Source organism: Apodemus sylvaticus, chromosome 5 (genome assembly GCF_947179515.1).
Source record: "Apodemus sylvaticus chromosome 5, mApoSyl1.1, whole genome shotgun sequence".
Classification (NCBI taxonomy): Eukaryota; Metazoa; Chordata; class Mammalia; order Rodentia; family Muridae; genus Apodemus; species Apodemus sylvaticus.
Window position 1 is genome coordinate 40,634,990 of NC_067476.1, and position 23,065 is coordinate 40,658,054.

The 23,065-nt window shown below is 43.3% G+C and overlaps 1 protein-coding gene across 5 annotated transcripts in view; it reads right to left on the reverse strand.

Moving 5' to 3' along the window:
- The window catches only part of Rbms1 (RNA binding motif single stranded interacting protein 1), a 218,177-nt gene that overhangs the window by 33,377 nt on the left and 161,735 nt on the right, over positions 1-23,065 (reverse strand). For all 5 annotated transcript variants that reach the window (XM_052182559.1, XM_052182557.1, XM_052182560.1 and 2 more), the window contains exons 3-4: positions 14,067-14,125; positions 9,029-9,120 (exon numbers count right to left, since the gene is read on the reverse strand). In XM_052182559.1, coding sequence (XP_052038519.1) covers positions 9,029-9,120; positions 14,067-14,125 — 151 coding nt within the window. The remainder of the gene's footprint in view (positions 1-9,028; positions 9,121-14,066; positions 14,126-23,065) is intronic.

Sequence of the window (23,065 nt, forward strand, 5' to 3'; positions counted from 1 at the left end):
AACTGAGGTTGGCACAATCTTCCCTTCCATCTTATACTTCCCTTGCTTCTAGTTTTGAAGATGAACCCAGAGCCTTGAGCTTTCTAGGCAAGTGTCATACCACAGAACTGTATCCCCAGTCCTCCAATTTTATCTTTACACATCAAAGCATGAGTTGACTTCTCTTTAATGAGTGCTATTGGAAAAGTCATTAATTGACATCTTAGCCTTTGGCAACAGAATAACATCCTCATTACTGCTTCCTCGATTTCTGGAGTACACAGTATTCTAAAAATATATGTGAAGCATTATGCATGTTTGCCTTGTACAGTCTTTGTAATATATCTTAGCATTAATTAAACCTGAAATGAAATCCATTCCTTTCATATTATTTTCAAGTAACAACACACACCGACCTTCTGTGCTCTATTTGTCTGTTTAAGATTTAGGATAATCTGGAGCTGGGCTTCAGTTCCCTGTTAGAGCTCTTGCAGGGCGTGTCCCTGGGCTCCATCCCTGGCCCTTCATACATCAACACAGACATGGATGGATGAACCAACGAAGTAATTTAGTTTCCCACAGAATGACACATGTCTTGGTAGTCTTAAAAGCTAAAGTTAACAGAGACAGAAATATAGGTGACATATACTTCCCTTAGAACTCCCTGGCCCAGATATGAAAGAAGGCAATGTATGAAGAGGCCAAAGGCACAGAACACTGGCTCTGAGCCCAGAGGAACCTGAATATAGGTTCTTAGACTATGTCATGAGCAGGTCCAATAAAATCTCCAAATGCCCAATAGCAACAATCCCCTTCATTACCCATTCACAGGGTAATCAAAACAGCATCTATCTCTGCTTTAGCTGAGATTAAGAGTTTACTGTAGTGCTACTGGTTAACTCGATGTTGAACAAAACATCTTACTATCAATTAGATGAAGTGTATCTTTAATGTTGAAAACATGCCAAGTTGTTTAACAGATATAGGGCAATAATGCACGTAGTGTTTCAAATTACATGGAAAGGCAATAAATCTGGCTTTGGGTGTTAAAGTTTTTATACTCTCCTGAGGCCGATAAGGAGTCTTGCCCCTGTCTTTCTACTTCAGGCGCTGCTTCAACCGCACAGTTCCTCCATGACCCATCTCATGTAGGATCCAACCTCCCAAGTCTGGAAGCTTTGTTACTGTGGAAACCTACACAAGCTGGGTCACTGCTCCTTGAAAATAGCTTCAGAGCAAAAGGGCTTTTCCAACGCATGCCACACATCCGAGATTGTCACCCAAATCCCATCTTCTAACAGTTTACAGGTCAACAGAGGCGACAGAAAACATGTAGGGAAGGTTTGATATGTGCACATCATGGTGGGAGGATGGGAGGGGCTCTCAAAGATGAGAGAGTAAGTTTGTAGAGAACACGGGGCACCGAGAACAAGCTAAAGTCAAAACACTGAACCGGACTGCAAGGTGTTCCTTAAAGAGTTTGGCTTTGTTAGTTACTGTGGTAGTTTTTTTTTCTACTCCAGGAGTGCTGACATTGAAGAAAATAACCATTACAGCCTTAGCTACAACATTTCCTCGAAGTCCTGTGCTTTATCTTAGAGTTTGTGCCTATGAGCCTGACATTCACAGAGACTGAGACAGGAAAACTGCTTTAGGGTGAAGGGCATCTGGGGCTACAGAGTTAGTTCTAGGCTAACCTAGGCTATAGTGTGAGACCATATCTCAACATCTCTCCCCATCCAACAAGGCAGTTAAACCTTACAGACTAGTCTATATAACGATTCGAAAGGTGTGAGAGAGAAGCTTGATAACCTGACACCATCAAGTAACTGATCCTTCAGGGAGACAAACACCATGTTTTAAGCATTTTGAGCAGTCTCCTTCCCTAGAGGTGGATTGGGTCAGAATGGAGGGGACTGCCACCTGACAGCCACACTCTGCAGAAACGGCACCACAGTAGGGGAGGGGCATGACTGAGACTTCTAAACCATGCTTAGTTTCATACTAAGGCAGGAACTGGCTCCTTAAAGGTCATGAAAACACCTTTTAGGCAAAGATATACTGTAATGACCTAAATAAATGTTATAAGACAAGCACACTAAAAGTCTTTACACTTCTGAAATTAAGATATAAAGATTTCAATGGCTCCTATTCAAGCATGCTCACAGAATTTGTTACACATTCAGGTCTTTTTTAAAAGGGGATTGATAAGGTAGGTAGGAGTACTTTCTGTTATGCATTTTAGTTGCTTCTGGGATAAATAGGCAGCTATACACTTTGTAGAGTTTTAATTTAACTTGAAGGTTGACCAATAGGGGGAAAACCCCAAATAAAACAGTTTAAAACTGTTAAACTAGAGAGGGTTCACCCACTCTGACAGAGCAACATACTATGGACTAAATATATGTAAATATTTCCTATGTCTGGGCAGACACTGCTCCACTGACTCCTAGGCCTGCTAAGATGGCTGCTATTTGTTTCCCATAGCAACAACTCCACAGTTAATTTTCCTCATCTGGGATGACCATTACAGTGACTATTATGTATTCTTCTCTGTCTATGTGGTTGACCTGTCCTACAAACACTACCCACGGCGTTGCAGTAATTTAAACCTTACAACACAAAAGAATGGGATAAAACCCCAGGCTGGATACATCAGTCAGCCTCCCCCAACCCCATCCAGTCCTCTAAACAGCCGTGAAGTCTCATTACTGTATATATTCATAGGAAATGGGACATAAAGTATTTATAGTAATTGGTGGTGTTTTGAATGAAGATTAATTTAGTCTCTTTAAAATCAGTCACGACCCTAACTGTTTCATTATGTCTAAATAATAAATTACGATGCCTGAAAAAGTTACCCTGCCAATTACAGGTAGCCAAGAGCAGTGGGGGCAAAGGGCCTCTCTGTGTCCCAGGCGGAGATGAGGTTTAGCTTTTCTAGCACATGGAAAAAGAGGTTCCACACTGGCTGTGAGGGGCTAAATGGAGGAATGCTCACTTGAGTAGAAAAGCCAGGCCTGGAGGTCCTACCCGGTGTAAAGCACTCAGTCACCATCTGAAAGAAATTAACGAACCCTTCCTGCGCTTGTGGAATGGTTCCTAAAATGCAAGAGAGGGACTTGGCAGAAAGAGCAGACATCTGTTTTCTCTTGTACTGAGTAGGCTCACCCACCAGCAGATCGCCGCTGACGGGTGGGTGACTGCCGACTGCTCAGAGCATGGTGGGCCTCTCGGTGAGGGGAACTGATTTCCTGCTCATTTGCCTGCTTATTTGTTGAGAAAGTGTGCAAGACCGCGCCACCCCTGATGTTCTGTCGGTCCCTAGCCAACCTCAGGAAGTGACACAGAAAGGCCCGTAGAAGTCACCCTATCATAGGTATCATCCTCAAAGCCACGCCTTACATCTTTTAAGCCAGCTATCTCTGTATCTTTTAATAGAATCTGATTTATCCTTTTCTTTCAGAGGCAGGGTCTCACATCTGTGTAGGCCAGGCTAGACTGGAACTTAGCGTGTAGCTCAGGCTGGCCTTGTTTGAACTATAGCAATTCTCTTGCCTCAACTTCCCACGCTCTGGGACTTTAGGCATGAGCCATCACCACAGCTGGCTTAGAATCAGAGTCTTCTGAGAAGACACACATTTAAAACATCTGCTCTGGTTCACATACAGAGGCTTCCCAGAAGGCCCGAGGCCATTTCTGCCTGCTAAGTTCCACCAAGGTACTGTTCCTCGGACATAAGTTCTGAGCATTTCTTTCTCAGTTCCCAGTCTCTGCCCAACTTTGGCATAAAGCTTTTCTCTTAATTAGTTGATATTTTTACATCAATAAAGCAAGTGCTTCATGCCTACCGTATGGTAGTTACTGAGCAAGGTTGAGGAGTTAAGAGAAACGGCTACCTCAGTGTTCTCACTTTACAGTTGTGGAATTTGGTTTTAAGTGTCTGTGGGCTCCTCATACACTGACCCCAGAAACCCGCAATCCCGGAACCCCTTCCCCCCCCAGCCTGGAACCGCCCCCCCCCTCCAGCATGGAACCCACCGAGCCTGGAATCCACCTAGCAGGGAAACCAGTATATCAGCAACATCACATCTCTGCCACCCAACACCCACTTTACTGCTTCAAATCACACAAGAGGAAAGACTTTACTATGTGGGCTTTTAATACGCTGCAGCACCCCAATTCATTCACAAGAACAGAATAGACAGTGATTAGTCCCTGATAACACAACCACACAACCAGACTTAATCTTCCTTCATAAAAATTCCTCTCCTCAAAAGATGTACTCAAGGTAATTCTTGACTCCAACAACATAAGAGAATTAAATCCAGACACTCAGACCCATGGTTTTATGATAGAAGAATAAGAGAGCTGCCGGCACTTAAAATGTTAACTTGTAACTTTAAAAATAAAGGGAAAAGAAGAAACCAGGTACTGAAATCTCTATTCTGCAGAATGATGGCACACACCCAGCATCCCTGAACCTGTGCACTGGTCCTCCCCACAAATAATGGTGAATCACATCCCCCAGCTAGCCTGCAGAATAAGCCGTGCAGTCCTTGAATGGGGCTGGCATTCAGAGTGCATCACTGAGATGACCTAGTCAACCCACACTCAGTCCTCTTTTGAATAAGCTAATGGTAAATATTTCCTCCAACAGATTATTTAAAATATTATGGTCCTTAGGATTACAGGTGCTAGAATGTATGTAGGGGACTACTCTATAAAGGCCTCTGCATTTTTCAATAGGTTGATAAAACAGGCTTCTTTCTAACTCAGTTTCAACAATGCTCCCAGGATCCACAGGAAGAAACCAGACAACCTAGAGCAAGCCTGCAAGAATCTGGCTGTGAATTGGATTAGGATGTGTGCATCCAGCTCTTATCTGTCTAAAAGAGACAGAGGCTGAGAACGACATTCACTTGGAGAGAATCGCAGCCATGTTCTGAGCCTCCACATGTGGCCTGCTACCCTCTTGTTACCAGCCGAGCAACAGGGCTGTCGGCAGACCTGACACAAAGCCCCATCTGTATCCCACCAGCTTGCTGTGTACAATGGGTCCATGCGTGACTCAAAAGCCGAACAATGGGAAGGGAGAAGGCTGATTGAAAGGGCCTACCGGAATGGCTGTGAAGTAATTACTCTCTTCCTGATGGCTGGCGGAGGCAGATGGAAGCTAGGACTCACTGGAAGCTGGCTGGGCAATACACTGAATAATCCTAACACTCAGGAGCCAGAGGGGGAAGCATTACGGATTAAAAGCCACCCTGGGCTATGTGTAAGACCACTCCAATACCTAAAAGAAGTGGTCACACAGAGTGGTCCTAATGTGAATTAGATTCCCCTTGGAAGGCTGCCTAGGAGGCAGGGAGAGACAGTTCATCAGAGCAAGGCTGATGATTAGCTTGGGGGATGGGTGGCAGATTGGGTAGGGAGCTCAGAAAAACTCCCAAGAGTACTTTATGAGAAAGAACATCAGTATTAGCCAGGAAAGAAGTCAACCCCAGACTAGATCACACATAGGTCAATAAACCTTCCCATATCTGCCATTGCTTCAACTCTGAAGGGCTTAAAAAAACACAGTTAAGGAGCTGAGAGAGATTGGGTAAAAACACACACCACAAACATGCCTGACTCAGGGGAAGGGAAACTTTACCACTACAGCTTGATCCTCAGAAATTCTGTGAAATAAGAGTATATATTTAAATTATAAGCACTATACATCATACATTAATAATCTCTTCTTGAAAATCAGGTATTTAGCTTCAAAATGTTAATCAAATGTTAAAATATTTTGCGTTATTTTAGTAAGAAAGATTATAATACATTACACACTAATGACAACCCTCAACCAATCTGCTACAATGTAATTAGACTGAGCTACACTGTAACCAAGCCCATCCATCACATGTTGGTCTACATATGCACATAATTAATGATTGTTGGGATGGAAACCTTTAAAATGCTGCTTCCAGATCACCCAATTGTCGATACAGTTGCCAGCAACTAATTGCAATGGACGCTGTGATGCCCGCTCCCTTAGAATCAGCAGCAGCCAACACTCATGTAATTGGTAGGGCTCTGGGCAGTTTGTGATATCTCTATGTATGCCCCCGCATTATACTGCTTCTGGGACACAGTGAGGCTTTCCCCTAATAGACCCTTATTTATGTATCACATCGAATGAGGCTGGGCAGCACGAACAGAGGGGAATGGCTGTAATTGTACTGAAAGAGATGTTACAAAATCAAGAGACGGGACTTTCCGAAGTGGGAGTAACCGCAGAAGCCCCGGGAATCGTGCTGGATATTATCTAAAGAAAAAGGGGGACATTTGCAGAGTGACTTAGGATGGAGAGTGATGGACAGCACTGTGGGTTTCTGGGTAAGGCCTGCGTGTCCATGTCTAGTCTCACACTGACAGCAAGGCCAGAGTAAAGTGCTACAAATCAGAAAGCAAAGCAGGCTCCCCATCGTCAGACTTGCTTATTCTCGCCCAGGTTTTCAACATCAAACTGGACACTGCTCAGAGGACAGGGCGATCATCGGAAAACTGTGATAGATGCTTTCTACTTTCAGTTTCTGTTTTTCTTAATTTCTACTTTGGAGGTGAAGAACACCTGTAGGCCACCTTAGTGCCATGCCGCGAGGATTATATGGAAAAGGTTACTTTAGGAAAGGAATCCCTTTTGTGAACTCCTAAACCAGTTATCTGTGTTGATAGCGGCAGAACTCTGAGTAGCTACCTTATCTCTCAGGTCCATGCGGGCGATACATGTCTTCCTTACGGTCCTTAAACTTCCATAAGTCTTCTCTCCTGCACATGGGAATGCTCCTCAGGGAGTGAGCACATGCTACCATTCAGAAGTAGCCAAGGACAGCACTCAGTTATTTTCCTCTGCACTTCATAAAGCCTGATAATAGAAAACTACTGCTCTTTTTGAAAAGACTTGAAATATCATAGTGCCAAATTTTAGGCTTGAAAATATTTGCCATGACAACTGAAGCAGGGAAAGAAAAAAAATCCCTCGATTATCTTCATTAATGTACTTTAGGTAGTAGGCTTATGTGTCTCATCCACGCTTACATTTGGTCTATGGAGACCAGGACATGAGGTAAGTATTGGTCTAGTGACTATGACTCCGAGACAGGGTTAGTGCGTAATGAAATTCCTGCTACTGAACACGGCATATAAGAGATGCACGGTGCTTCGAGGGTTGCCTCTTCTGATTCTGATTTCTCTTTAATAAAAATATGCTTACTGTAAAGCTACAAATGGTGGTTTATGTCTTTAATCCCAGTCCTGAGGAGGAGGAGGTAAAGATTCTGAAGTTCGTGGTCATCCTCACCTACACAGGGAGTATAAGAGCAGCTTGGGATATGTGAGACCCTCACAGAAAAAGAAAAAGGTCACCGAATGCAGGTTGGAGGCGAACACTTTAGAACGGTAACTACACTGGACCAGGGATTTTGATCATGCCAGACTAACTCTTCCACATTTACCAAATCATCTAAGGCTTTAAGCATGTTATACATGTGGATGGATTTGCACATACGTGCTACAGTGTGCTTATTGATGTCACAGCAGAGGTTATATGAGTTAACTCTCCCCATCTAGCATATTGGTTCCAGGGATTGAACCCACTTGGCTGTGAGTGCATTTACCACCTGAGCCATATCTCACCAGAAGCACCCTGACTCTGATGATGAATCTGAGGCAAAAGGAGACACAAACCAGTCAGTCAATCCCTTCGCATTTCTAAGTGATAACATTGGATTCTGGGGTCTTGTTGTTGTTGCTGTTGTGTTTGCTTATTTTTGAGAAGGGGTTTCTTTGTTGTTTTGTTTGTTTTTGAGATAGAGTTTCTTTAGGTTTTTAACCTTGCTAGGAAACTAGCAAGAGAGAGCACAACTCAGGGAAAGCATTATGTTTTAGAGTAATTAAAACCAGTGTATATTGTGCTAGCATGCTTAGGAAGCAAGATATGGTCTCTGCTTTAGAGTCCTTAATTGCTTAGGCAATATTCCTCAGCTAGGAGCACCAGAAAAGAAGTCTTGAATAAAGTCTTTATGAAACTATGGAAGGATAGAGTCACATTGCATAAATAATCATGTAAGACAGGTAAAAACATCCCTGGCGTGTATTTGTACCCAACCTCTGAGTTGTATCAATCCATGTGTGAGCCAGTTATACATCCCTTCAGGGAAGACCTTCTGTGCACAATTACCTTTTCTATCTGTACTCGTCAATTTGTCCCTTTAACCTGTGTATGGAGGCCAGAGCTTTACATTAGATGCCTTTTTCCATAGCTCTCCACCTTATTTTTTTGACAAGATCTCTCACCGAACCTGGAGTTCACCAATTCATCTAGACTGACTGGCTAGCAAGCCCATGACCTCTCCATAGTCCCTGTCCAGTGCAGAGATTACTGAGGTACTCCCAGCTTTTTACACGCCTGCAAGGGAGCTGAGCCCACATCCTTATGTTTTCAGCCACTTTACTAGCCGGTCCTCTTCCAATTCTCTCCAATTCCCAATTACCCTATTAATTTCCTGATTATCATACAAAAAATGGGTTTCCCTGTGACATAATATAGAGGTAGGTATACTATGATATTTTGTACTTATTTAGCCTCCCCATTCCTTCTCTCTCCTTTTTGCTGGTTTCCCTCTTCCCTTCAGACAGCTTCCCACTCTGGTTTTGAGACATACATATTCTATTACCTTCTCTTTGATGCCTGACTACAATGGATTAAATCCTTGGGCAAAGAGTTGTAAAGTTCTATTTTAAGAAAACAGTATAGATCTGAAAGCCTTCTGGAATTTTGATTACCCACCAAAATCAGGTGCTAGTTCAGGATTTACATACTGGGTTAAGTAGGATATAACATATATCCATTTGTCAATTCTTCTTTAGAATATGAGTCAAATCCTCTTTTGGCCTATGGGGAAGAAAGCCTTCATGTCACTGCTGTTGCTGAGAGTGCCCGGGTGTGTGTCCACGCTTAGGGGGATGAGCAGGACCTTCAGGAGCGTGGGTCTCCACTCACCTTTGCCATCTGAGCCTGGACTCCACTCGCCTTCAGGGCAGAGACAGCTTTCTGGGCGGCTGCAGGACTGTCAAAGTCAACAAAGCCATAACCTGAAATGCAAAAGACACTCTTCTTAGGCCATTACTTTTTAATTACATAAGGTGTTAAAAAAAAAAAAAGGATTTCATTTCGGTTCTAATATAGGCAACAGAAGCAAAGGTGTCCTGCAGACCCTTCAAAACATCTCTTAAAAGAAAGTGTGTGTGTGTTGTGTTGTGTTTGGGGGAGGGGTAGCTTTGAGTTTTGTCTTCTTAAAGATCTTCTCAGGTGTTTGAGAATAGGAAAAAACCTGACATTTAAGTTGCTTTTCAGGGTTAAAAAAAGAAAGAAAGAAAGAAAGAAAGAAAGAAAGAAAGAAAGAAAGAAAGAAAGAAAGAAAGAAAGAAAGGGTCTTGGGGTGTAATGACAGACAACTTCACACAAAGTTTTAAAGAATACAACAAAAAAGATGGAACTATCTTACTTAGGTGAAAATGACAGAAACAAACATATATTCTATAGACTATCCCTTAGCTCTAGCAGTTAAAGTTAGTATAAATATTTGATACTCAAATATAACCTAAATTTTAATACCTAGGTAAAAGTACTCATTTACCTAAAATATAATAGTAGCTCCTTTCAAATTAAAGGAGATAATGAAAATCCCTTATAATACCTGAAACAGCTATTTCATTCATCTCTGCAGAGTGTAAAGACAGTATGCAATACAGTGGTACAAGACCCACCAAGAAAGGTCACTCCGCTGAGCTCACCTGCCTGGGATTTCACAAACACTATTAATGAGCTTATTATCTCTGTTCCCGGGCCACAATCAATTAAACCAGGAAATTAGGGGGCAGAGGAGGGCTGCGGTGGGCAGGACTGCAAAGTATACACATGTATGGTACCCAGCAGTGCAGAGAGTGAGAGGACAGTCACAGTCAGAAGCAAACAGTCCGTGACCTTGCAAATGCATATCAGAAGTCACTGCCTGAAAACAGACAACCCGTGCTCATGGCACACAGGAACTGTTCACATACTGAGGAACACGGAAGTATATTTAGTACAACTTGAAGGAGACTCGCCCAAATATCAGCTTTGTTTCAAACTCAAGTCACTTATGAAGTTTTATCTTTGTGTAGGTACAGAACACTATTATACCTACATATCTGTATACATATATGTAATGTATTTAATTAAATTTGTGAAACTCCTGTTTGAGGCCAGGTCCTGCTATGTGGCCTGGGCTACCTTGGACCTGCATTGTTCCTCAGCCTCTGGAGCACTCCACACTTGGCCCTAAAATTAATTTTAATAAGTATAGTTTGGAAAAGAATGGCACTGTTTAGCAGGTTGGGAAGAGGAGGAGCCAGGCCTCGCCCTGATATTCAGAATTCACGAAGAAACAGTAGTTTTGAGAGTATTGTGATGGTGTCAGAGGGACAAGTATTCAGCAGTGAGGCCAAACAGAACACTCAACAGCCATGCTGTGGCAGCGCCAGCCTCGAGAGCTGCTGCTTCACGTGGTGAGCTGTGAGGGAAGACGACTGACCGACCGCAGAAGTGGCTGTTTCAGGAGAGACAGATGCCGAAGCTGCAAAGAGCAGTGGCTCCTTCTGTTACTTAGCATTGGGTTGAGAGGGACTTCGTTGGATTTATCCAGTACAGAAACAGCCAGGTTGGGAAGGGAGAGGAGGCAGCTGGTCCTAGTTAAAACAGAGTGCCCCTCCCCGACCCCGCAACTGCCAGGTGAGAAGGCAGATAGAACACACTTGGGGCTTATGTGAATATGCATCACTCTGGGTAACCAGGCAAGCTCTGTATCTGTCTTTTTCATACAGCACAGTAACTGGGGATTGTACATGGCCACCCCACTAAACTGAAATGATGCAGCTCCTACTGATGGACACTTCTACCACCAATGCGGTCCCTGCCAACACACTACAAAAAGCAGAACTTCTCTACTATGATGCTATTTATTGTACTTGAAGTTGCAGTGTGCTCATGGAATAGAACCATTGTTTGTACTGACTTAGTAAGAGAAACACACAATTGCCGCCTTTAGCCATCGCTAGTGTGTGTTTCTGGTCTTTGTTGACGCCTACTCAAAGAGTTCAGAACTATTTATTGAAGGTAAGCACAGCAGGTCAGTGCGCAGCCGTGCGCTTTCCGTTCACCCGTGCTACTTGCAGGTAAAGACCTATAAACGTTTATACAGGGCCTATAGGATTAGTTAGATTTCATTATATAAACAGGGACACCACTGTCTCTGAAGGCGGGGCTTACTAAATAACAAGCAGGTTTGCTCACGGATGCTCCCAAGAGATAAATCATCAGGTTTTAAGACCACCAACTGTCATGTTTATCTTGCTTATTGAAGTCTGCCCCTACTGCGGGATGGCTGGCTATGGGCAGAGCTATACTTTCCATTTCTGCCTTGACTTCTTTCAGACACACGCTTATTGGTGACAAAATGAACGTCTCTGCACTCGGTTTATCAATCTAATTGATCACCATTCACTTCTTCTTTATGTGCGAATTAATGTATGTATCATCTCTCTCCTTAACCCAGTTTCCTGGTAAATGCTCTGTGAGTTTCTCAGTCCTGACCTGCCTATGTGGGAAGAAACCCACGTGTTTGCTAAATTTTGACCAAAACTGAAACATAAACTACCAAGTGAATCTTCAGTAACTATTACACCTTAAGCAGACTTATTTTCTTGAGCTTAACTTCATCTAAAACAGAAGCCCCTCCCCCCAATAAGTTTGTGAAAAAGTCTCCTGATCGTCTAGGATGTCTTGGTATCATGTGTGAATTTCTTGAATGTATTTAATCTCTAAAAATGATATATAATAAGTATTACTCACTAATAGTAGTTTTCTATAATCTCTTATATTCTAAGTTATTTACATTCACAAGTGAAAAGAACTACACATGTATACATATACATATACAAACATATACCAACCATAGCAAGTTACCATGGGTAGCATGTTATCTGGCTTTATTACGAGCCAAACTGTTCCTTCACATTTGTCTCAACATTACTCCCCCATCCCACAAACCCATCCTGGCCTACATGACTTTATAAACCCACTTTGGATCACCTCTCCTCTTATCCATATGCCATACCCCTTGCAGCTCATGTATACTGTCCAGTGGCTAGTGACACTGAGGATTCTGGGTGGGATCATGCCTGACCCCACACGGGGCAGTGTCTCCCAAGACCCACTAACGGAAAGGTGTCCAGGCCACTTGCTGGACTGAACGTCAGCTCTGAATCACCCTCTTTTACTTCGGAGCCCCACTGATCTCTCGGCTTTATCTGCAGACACTTCCCAGTCATGCCGCTGCTTTGCACACGGTGGTGAGAGCAGCTGCCATTTCTTTTACTCAGGCCCTTGACTACACCACACTGAGCATGTGGCAGGATTTTGGCTTCTAGGACAACAGCAGCCTTTGGAGAGGAGAGAGACACTGGAGAGTTACCTGGGAGGAGGGGTTCTTTGTCACTTACAGTGGCAGCCCTGACTCTTCAGCATCCTGAACTGCTTCATCAGATGCCTTTGGGGTGAGGAAGAAAGGGAGAGACGTATGGTGGGCTAAAACCACTTATCCACTGTTCTCTCTCCCGGTTTGGGGTTCACTTTGAGATCAGCGTCCTGCTTTGGGCTTGGCTAAAGCCTATTTTTCTCCATAAAACCAAAGGACTTTTTGTTTGTTTGTATTTGTGCGTGTGTGTCTCTGATTACTCAAATCATTTATTGATGTTAAGACAGACTAATCTTGGCAGCTAAGTGCATGCACTTCCGCATGCATTTGACTCTCTCTGGTTTAATTCACTTTAAATATTTATTGGGTACCGTTCTACATAAAGCACACTCTATTCAGTGTCCTAAGGCAAAACTGCCTTAATATGCCATGTTGATTAAACATGGGCTTAGATATTTGCCACAATAGCTCCTTTAAATCCAGGCACTTTGAAGAGGAGAGAGTACAATGGACCACTTCAAGTCTAGATTAAAGGGAAGGACCGGCTTACAGGCGGAGGCCTCACCACACGCTCCATTTATGTTCTCTGCCTTTTTCAATGCTAAGCCAATGCCCCCTCACCACTACTCGAAGAACTAGGGTCTAATTAATGAGCAGATTTGCCTTCTCTGCCTATTTCTGTCAACCTTGCCTCAATTCCCAGGGTCAGTAGTTAGATTCAAAGTCAGCTGACTCCATTCTTCTGTTTTCCTAGAAATCACATGCCTATTGTTACGACGCTGCATCATTAAGAGTCAGAGGCACCAAGCATCTGCGCTGCCCTGCTCCAGCCGCCGGTGCTCCCAGCCCAAGGAGCCGGATGAGCTCATCCTAATTGCATGGAAAACTGAAGGTCAGTGCATCAAATTAATGCAGCAGCATATTTCAAAGGGGCACATGACCTCCTCTCCCTGGTACAATTTGGTCAGTGAAAATGGTTCTCTCCTCCCCGCTGCCAATATTGTCAACAGGCATTCAGCAGAGAACAATTGGGAGTATTGAAACATGTAATTAAGTACTGCTTAAAACTACTCTATTCTAATTAATAGAGCCAATTTACACAATATGTAATCTTTTCAGTTCTTTAGTACAGTCCAATGGTCTTCAGTAAGCAGCTCTAATCTCCCTGGGCTCAGGAAAGAAAAGCTATTCTCCAGCCCTGCTCCCCCTTTTAAAGGCAGGGGCTGAAAGCCAACTTGTCATTTGCGTGTTAACTCTACTGGCGCCAAATCCAGAATCCTGGCAAACTGTGACCAGTTAGGTTTATAGCCAAAATTCAACCAGGCACAAAACAAACGTACGCAATATGCAGACATTGTGCAAGAGAGAAACTGGGTGCCACACGAGATGTGCTTTCTCCTACTGTAAGGCTGGTTGTGAAACCCAAGGCTGTCTTTCTACAGCCACGACTGAGTACGCACTGGCCCACAGACTGAGTACACGCTGGCCCACAGACTGAGTACACGCTGGCCCACAAACACGTACCTTTGCACTTGTTGGTTGCTTTATCCAAAATTGCCTTGGTGGAGACGATCTTCCCATATCTGAAACAGAAGGAAGAGAAGTTACAAGGGGCTGTTATTCATGTCTAAGTCCAAAGAACACACATTCCGCCCCCCCCCCCTGCAAACTTTAACATCTGCAAACTTTAAAGTACAAAATGTTCTTTACTAAGGGGAAATGTAAGGCGAATTCTGAACTTAAAAAAAAAAGAAAGAAAGAAAGAAAGAAAGAAAGAAAGAAAGAAAAGAAAAGAAAAGAAAAGAAAAGAAAAGAAAAGAAAAGAAAAGAAAAGAAAAGAAAGGAATGACCAGGCTTCCCCTTTGAAGCTCTGTATTAAGTTTGATGCCTAGCTTTGAAGAACAGGTACTTTCCTGACAATCTTCGGGGGGGGGGGGGGGGGGGAATGAACGAAACACTCTCTACAAAAAAAATTTTTTTTCCCACCCTTCTGGTAACATTATGTCTGTGGCCAACTACAAAGCCAAATACAAGGCCACTGATCTGCTAAAGTTCTATGACCCACATGGCTTTTTATGAAACACAGACAGCAAGGCAGCTGTTGTATTTTTCTATTCATTCCAGCTCAGGGAAGAGTGCTGTGTGGTCGCAGGCTGGGTGGCAGGTGTGTATGTATTATGTGTATCAAATTTAATGGCAAAAGATAGGGGTTTTTCTTCTTTTGCCAAAGACTTCTCTATTTACAAATATTACTAATATCATGTCTAGGCTGGAGAGGTGGCTCAGCGGTTAAGAGCACTGACTGCTCTTCCAGTGGTCCTGAGTTCAATTCCCAGCAACCACAAGGTGGCTCACAACCATCTGTAATGGGATCTGAGGTCCTCTTCTGGTGGGTCTCAAGACACCCATGGTATACTTACATACATAACACAAAGAAATAATAAATCTTAAAAAGAAAGAAATTCTCTAAATAAATGGAAAATTAAAAAGTCACAATACTATTTAAAAAATATCACTTTTCACTTGGTAATAACTGTTCTGCTGGCAAGAGTAATTAAGCACATACGTGTGTATGAGAGGGCTGTGGAGACTACGGAACAGCCAACTGGGAATAATCACTAGTTATATGACTGCGTTCATGAGAAATGGGGTTAAATTCCTTAAGGTGTCATAGAAGCTGTGGAGAGGAAAACTGCGGAATGTTCTGATTCAGTGCACTGCTGCTAAAGATTAAATATAATTCACAAGCATAGACAGAATACTAACTCCACACCCTCTCATGCAGACCCCAAGGAAAAGCACTATGATCTGAACTTGATTTCTAAACACTTGGGGGAGACTTTGAAAAACAGTATTTAAGATTTTAAAATCTGCATGCTGACCTCAAGCAATACTACAGAGCAATAGTGTTAAAAACTGCATGGTATTGGTACAGTGACAGGCAGGAGGATCAATGGAACAGGATTGAAGATCCATAAATGAACCCACACACCTATGGCCACTTGATCCTCGACAAAGAGGCTGAAAACATCCAATGGAAAAAAGATAGCCTTTTCAACAAATGGTGCTGGTTCAACTGGAGGTCAGCATGCAGAAGAATGCGAATTGATCCATCCTTGTCTCCTTGTACTAAGCTCAAATCCAAATGGATCAAGGACCTCCACATAAAGCCAGACACTCTGAAGCTAATAGAAAAGAAACTGGGGAAGACCCTTGAGGACATCGGTACAGGGAGAAAGTTTCTGAACAGAACACCAATAGCATATGCTCTAAGAGCAAGAATTGACAAATGGGACCTCATAAGGTTACAGAGTTTCTGTAAGGCAAAGGACACCATCAAGAGGACAGATCGGCAACCAACAAATTGGGAAAAGATCTTCACCAATCCTACATCAGATAGAGGGCTAATATCCAATATATATAAAGAACTCAAGAAGTTAGACTCCAGAAAACCGAACAACCCTATTAAAAAATGGGGTACAGAGTTAAACAAAGAATTCTCACCTGAAGAACTTCGGATGGCGGAGAAGCATCTTAAAAAATGCTCCACTTCATTAGTCATTAGGGAAATGCAAATCAAAACAACCCTAAGATTTCATCTTACACCAGTCAGAATGGCTAAGATTAAAAATTCAGGAGACAGCAGGTGTTGGAGAGGGTGCGGAGAAAGAGGAACACTCCTCCACTGCTGGTGGGGTTGCAAATTGGTACAACCACTCTGGAAAGCAGTCTGGCGGTTCCTCCGAAAACTGGGCACCTCACTTCCAGAAGATCCTGCTATACCACTCCTGGGCATATACCCAGAGGATTCCCCACCATGTAATAAGGATACATGCTCTACTATGTTCATAGCAGCCCTATTTATAATTGCCAGATGCTGGAAAGAACCCAGGTATCCCTCAACAGAAGAGTGGATACAAAAAATGTGGTATATCTACACAATGGAGTACTATTCAGCCATTAGAAACAATGAATTCATGAAATTCTTAGGCAAATGGATGGAGCTAGAGAACATCATACTAAGTGAGGTAACCCAGACTCAAAAGGTGAATCATGGTATGCACTCACTAATAAGTGGTTATTAACCTAGAAAACTGGAATACCCAAAACATAATCCACACATCAAATGAGATACAAGAAGAAAGCAGGAGTGGTCCCTGGTTCTGGAAAGACTCAGTGAAACAGTATTTGGCAAAACCAGAACGGGGAACTGGGAAGGGGTGGGAGGGAGGACAGGGGAAGAGAAGGGGGCTTACGGGACTTTCGGGGAGTGGGGGGGGCTAGAAAAGGGGAAATCATTTGAAATGTAAATAAATTATATCAAATAAAAAAAAAAAAAAGATTTTAAAATCAAGGTAAACTTTGGAGAAATGTGCAGGAGATACTTCCTGAATCTGGGGCCTAAATTTCCTCACGTATATATACTAAGTTCTACAACTCCGCTTTCCTGATGGTTAATTTACACGTTTTAAGACATGATCTTTTATGCCTTTCTCATGACTGCCTCTTGAGGATTAAAGAAAAAAAAATGAGTCTTCTTGCTGAGAAGGAAGCTGCGTAGTTGAGCACTTGTCTCGCCTGTCACAGGTACAATGAGGCACCGAGGAAGAAGAGAAACTCACGTGTCTTAAGCATGTCAGGCAATCAAAGAGTTCTACCGTACATTTTATGCCACTCCGAATATTCTATCCTTGTATTTGTATGTGAAAGCAGCTGAAACGCATTTGTCTACAAGAACCAAATGGCACAGGCCACCTCTCTTGTCCATTTAAGTCCCCTCCTCCCACTCTGTATAATCATGTAGTCAAGTGAGTTCTAACTAGGCATGAAAGTAAGGATAATGTAAGGTTCAAACGATAATTACATCCGAGAGGCGGATGCAGCACAAACACCTTCGATTCCCCGAAGAAACCCTGAGCACTCATCACGACATCACTACGATCACCAGGTTTACAGACATAGATGTAGAGAAGCATGGACGGACGCTAAAAACAAAGAAAGGCAGATATGCAGACAGCGTCGCTCCTTTTCCTAGGTCACAGGCTTCCTTATCCCCGTGGGCCATCGTCAACGGAAGTGTCTCAGATTCTGTCACACACTTCCAAAAGCAGGAAGAGCTGGCTGACTCCAGCTTCGAGGAAGGGCAGAGTCACTGGAGTCAGGACACTACGCCTGAGGTCTCTAAGAACTGGCGGCTCTTAGAGAGGAGCCAGAGAGGAGGACATTGGAGCGGTCAGGGGGTTGGCACTGTGTCCTCCACTGCTGCTCTGAAGACTTTCTGATGGCAAAGACAGAGAGATGTAGGGAAGGGAAGAGCTTGTCATGCTGGCCACACCACATCCCTGTGCTCTTCCGACTCTGCTGACATTGAAGCTCACCCTCACACCCATGCTGTGTGCGTTTCTCCTCACCATGGGAGATGGAACCCACGGGGGAGGGGGGGTGCCTGGTCCATTCTGCTTCTTTACTCCCTCCTCAAATTTAGTATTTGATCCTTGGCCATCTTTATTTGGTCATTTATCCAGAGCTACAGTGGTAATTATTGCTATTTCTCTTTCTTGTCTTTTGAGAATAGACATCAAGGATATGGAGTATTGATTAGGAATTGTCTCGTGCCCACCACTGTCTAAAGTCTAAAGTCTCGAAGCCATCCCAAACACATGCTCCACCTCCTTCTTGTGTCTTTATTCAGGTGCACTCTACCTTCCTGTTTCTGTCAAGCTCAGGTTCCCAGGGACTGTGTCAGTGCAGGCATTCTGAATGCAGGCAGTAACCCTGCTGAGTTTTGATTCAGAGGCTTCCAAAATTCCCTATACTGTCTAGACTTATTTAAAAAGCACCAAAAAGTCCCCCAGCATCCACATCACCGGTCCTTCTAAGAGGACCCATCTGCTGCCTAGATCTCCCTCAAGCACCCCTTTAGACACGCCCACGCCTCCTGCCCACCACCTCAGCTGACCCACCTTGATCCCGGAGGACCTGTGCAAATCTTTTTCCTCAGAAGCCAGCCCTAATTGTCTCACCGACTCACTGAAGAAACAGTAAAGGGGATTACAGTTACCCAAGTCCTACTTACCCTCTTAGAGCTGTGCCACCGGGAATGGTGAGGTTATGTGTATGTGTTATATATGCCATGTGTTTTACTTATTTTCAAAATCTGTCCCTACTCCTATTTTTGTAAATGGTAAAAAACACACAAAAAAGAATATGGTGTAAGCCTAAGAGTTTACCTAAATTTCCAAAGTTCAAAAAAAAAAAAAAAAAAAAAAAGCAGTCTTTAAGTTTTCACTGCAACCTGTCTGTGAAGTGATCGTGAGAAGCAGTTTGTCCTTCATACGCTCAGCTCTGACAGGAGTTGGGAGGGCCAGACAGTCTCCTCCACCTCGGTACTGACCCTTGTTTTTTTTTCCAAGGCCGAGCGGTGTTGACTTTTAGCATGAGACAAACACATGGTTCGAGAGTGACAAAGAACACAGGACAGAGGAGGCATTTCTGAAATTTACGGGTCGTACTTTCCACGGTGGCTTTCATCAGCTCCTGGTCTAGGACTGAAAGACTGTGATTTCATAGAAAGTTACTAGGGTTTTCAATGTCTGTGGAGTTATAGTCTGCTGGCTTGCTGGCTCCTGCAAGGTGATTATGTGGAGCCACTGAGGGGCATTAAGGGGCTTTGCTTTCATTAAACATCTCCATGTTGTCCACTCAGAGCACAATGTCAAATGGGTACCATTGCCCTGACAGCTTTACTTACAATAAGAGTTAATAACTGGGGTGGTGAGGGTGGTGGGGGTAGGGGTGTTACAGGTAATTAGAACCTAATCTAAACCTACTGTCAATCACCAGAACCCACAAGATTAGTAGATGTTTGGGTACAAATTCATAAAGGAATAAAAACTTTCAGCTACTCTTGTTCCCACTTGCAGTTGGTTTTTGTTTTGTTTTAAATTATTAAGGAAGAGAGATGTGCACTGTCCTGGGTAAATGCACACTCTGAGAACACCAAGCAGGACACACCCAGGAACATAAGGTGTAGGTAGGGCAGTGGCAAAGCCAGTGTTTCTATGTAGACTCTTCCAGTTTTAGCCAACTTCAAAGTAGCTAGGCTCAGAGCACAGCCCTCGCTCCCCTTGATTATAATACTCTCTCCTAAGGGGAGCTAATCCACTTCAGAGGAAGTGCTGGCAAAAAAGGATAAAGAGTAATTAAGAGACATGACAGCAGAATAATTAGAATTTCAAAAGGAGAGGGTCCCAAGTCAGTATTCACACTTAGACCTTGCTTCCTGGACATGGCTGAAGACCTGCTCAGGTGCACCAAGGCGTCTTTGGTTTGCAATGAAGCTTCACTCCTCTCCCCACTGTTTCCACTTATGAATCTAACCAAACATACTTTAGTTTTAATTAAAAAAAAATCTGCTGTCCCCATAGCTTTCTCCTTTCAAAAGGATGCCACCCCCCTTTCTTCTGGTTTATCTTAATCACAAAAGCAACATTCTACTGAAATCAGATCAGATTATTAGGCTGACAAAATTAAAATCACCTAAAGTCCTTGGCCTAACTGGCGGTGTACCTCCTTACAGGCCGTGAGCGTTGTGTATGTGCAAAGGTGTGCACACACTCCTTCCCTTCCCAACTTTCCTTCCCCTCTTCCCAGTTACAGAAGCTTGGAAAATGCAAGTCTACACCAGCCACTACCAACAGATGGCGATCATGGCTGGTGCGTCACCTTAACACTCAGCATCTCAAAAGTTTAAATACTGGCGGTGCCTCATACTAGACTTGGAATACACTATGGACATTACTAAGGCATTGTTTATTGCTTACTTATTATTATACACAGGCAATGGGAATATTAAAAACAATATATTTATAATGTTAACAGAAAAAGATACATTTGAAAAAGCCAACTACCGCTCATGAATAGCGGAGGCTAGCTTATGTTTAAACTCAGGAGTGCTCGCTCCTTAAGAACGAGAGAGATGATATGACTGTGTTAAGTGGTTACGGACAGCAAGATGGACAGACAGCATGAAATGAGGATAAATTAAGAAAAAAATAATAAGCTCTTATTTTTGTGCACACACTGCTGAGTGATTGTCTTATAATTCAATCCTCACAGCAACCTTTGAATAGGTGTTTTTTTTTATTTTAATTTGTACACATGAAACTCAGGAGCAGAGTGAGTCTACCCAGGGTTACACAGCTAGCAAGCAGCAAAGACATAGGGCAGGAAGTTTGCTTTGGAGTTGAAAGGCCACGCATGTTGACAATTACAGAAACCTGGGTCACCGAGCGCAGATAGGTTCAAAGCAATTCCACTTTGAGTTGCATGCTTTAGATGGAGAAAGGGCAGACTGCCACTGCTCATGTCTCTAGGACGGATGCTGATGACATTCCGAGAGAGGTCACATGGTCTACCTTGGGATCAGAGGCCCAATAAAATATGTTGGTGAGAGGAGGTCCAACTGGCCTTAAAGTCTGAAAGGAATCATTCATGGATCTATTTCCTGGGAGCTGAAATACGGTAACTATCTGTCAACCCCCTCTTGTTATTCTGGAGTTGTGAGGGGAGAATAAAAAAGCACTAATATACAAATACAATGTATCTTCATCCTGCATGTACCATACGCTACCCGGACAGTCCTATGCCCACACACCTACCTGCCCCACACAACCATAACCCCACCCTACCCTGACAGGCACATAGATGGCTCTGAGGATGGAGTTTTCTAGCTACCCTTTCTCTTGCTTTCTTTTGTCAAGAGCTCCTTGGGAAGCTCACTGAACTGTGTGGTGGACAGAGAAAGGAAAGGAAAGTAGAAGTGGCATCCCATTTAACAGAAAGGCTTGTTAGTGAACAAGGCCTGAAGGTAACACTGGAGGAGTGATTTACTCACGCTCTTTCTGAATCCACATTAACAAACTAATTCAATTGGTAATATTTTCTCCATTTAATAAAAGAAATAGTAAGGATCCAAAAACGAGATACAAGATAGGAAAAATGTAAACAAGGCAATCAAGTTCAAACAGATTTCCTAAGACTTTATGTTTCATGCTGACAATTTTCATGGTTTCTGGAAAACTGGTCTAGGACATGAAAGTATTAAGCATATAGAAGACATTCCACTTTCTACTTCAGTTATTTGAGCCAAACTCAGATAACCGCCCCCTCTGCTTGTGCAGTTTGGCTGCAAGGGGTGGCGCACACACAGCACAGGGAACTGTGCCGTACCCAGCTAGACATGAAGCCAGAATTTCCGGAAGGAAACCGCTTGGCAAGAAAAGCAACTGCAGGGCCTGAAGGTCAGATACAACTGAAGCCCTGGTGCATGAGGCCAGCCAATCACAGGAAAGACAAGCGCAGTACAAAGGAAGAGATCAAATCAAGAACGCAACTCACCAATATTCATAGCATGCCCCCGTGTGACCTTCACCACACAAGATCTATGAAAAACATATAAGATGCCAGATCTACTATGAAGGGAACAATCCTTTGAGGGATATGAGGAATTTCCGTATAAACCCACCTTAGTACTAAATAAAAATCTTGTGTGTAGAATCCGGAACAAAGAATGGCTAAATACCGAGGGAGTATCAAGCTAAACAAGGCAGCCTTTGGGGAGCACGGGAACCCAGGCGACCTGTGAGGAACCACGGCCAGCAGATGTTTTGTGCAAACCTATGTGAGAACGACAGAAATCAAGAGCGGGAAGGGCCGGGAGTCGCCTGCCTTCCAGAGAAGGGGACACATCTTGGCTGGCGATTTTGTCAAAACAACTGGAGAATGAAATGGCAAGAGCAAGATTTTATTAGCAGGATTCATGAAAAAGTTTATGCGTAGGATTAGCAGAGAGAGCTTTGCGTTTTAATTTACTTTGCTGTATGCTTAAAAATTAGTATGGATGACTGATGAGAGCCGGGCTTTCCAGAGGCCAGCAGAGATTTAAGACAAATGGCTCCTCTGAAGGAGCCTTAAATGCGCAATTAAACTTCTGAGAAAAGCAGTCCCAGGTGTCTGCCTTGGAGAGCCAGCCGCTTGCTCGCTCGTGAATTCAGAAGACAGGGAAAGGAGACCCTCAAGTTTGCGTTTGTTTGGGAACTGGGCCGGTCAGTGACTTTTAGCCCAGTCTGCAGGCTGGGATGCGTAGCAGAAGCCAGCTTCTTGTCACATGCTCTCTCCCGGGGCATCTAGCTGAGCTGTCTTGCAGCAGGTGTGCTGATGGGACATCACAGAGGCTCTGGTACAAAGCACCATGCCATGCTTCTTTTTCAAAAGATTAATCCATCCTTCAAATTCAAATGAAATTAGAAATTTCCTTCCAGATTTTAGAACCGATAAACCTTCTCACTTGTCTTAAAACCATCCTCATCAACTTTCCTATATGAACCCGGTATTGTTCCTACCATATTCAGCTAGAAATAAAAAGTACACAGAAAACGAACATTAAACTATCTCACTAAAAACAGCAATTGGTGGGTGGGACATATGGTCTGTGAAAAATGTATAGCCTCTCTTCTAAACAA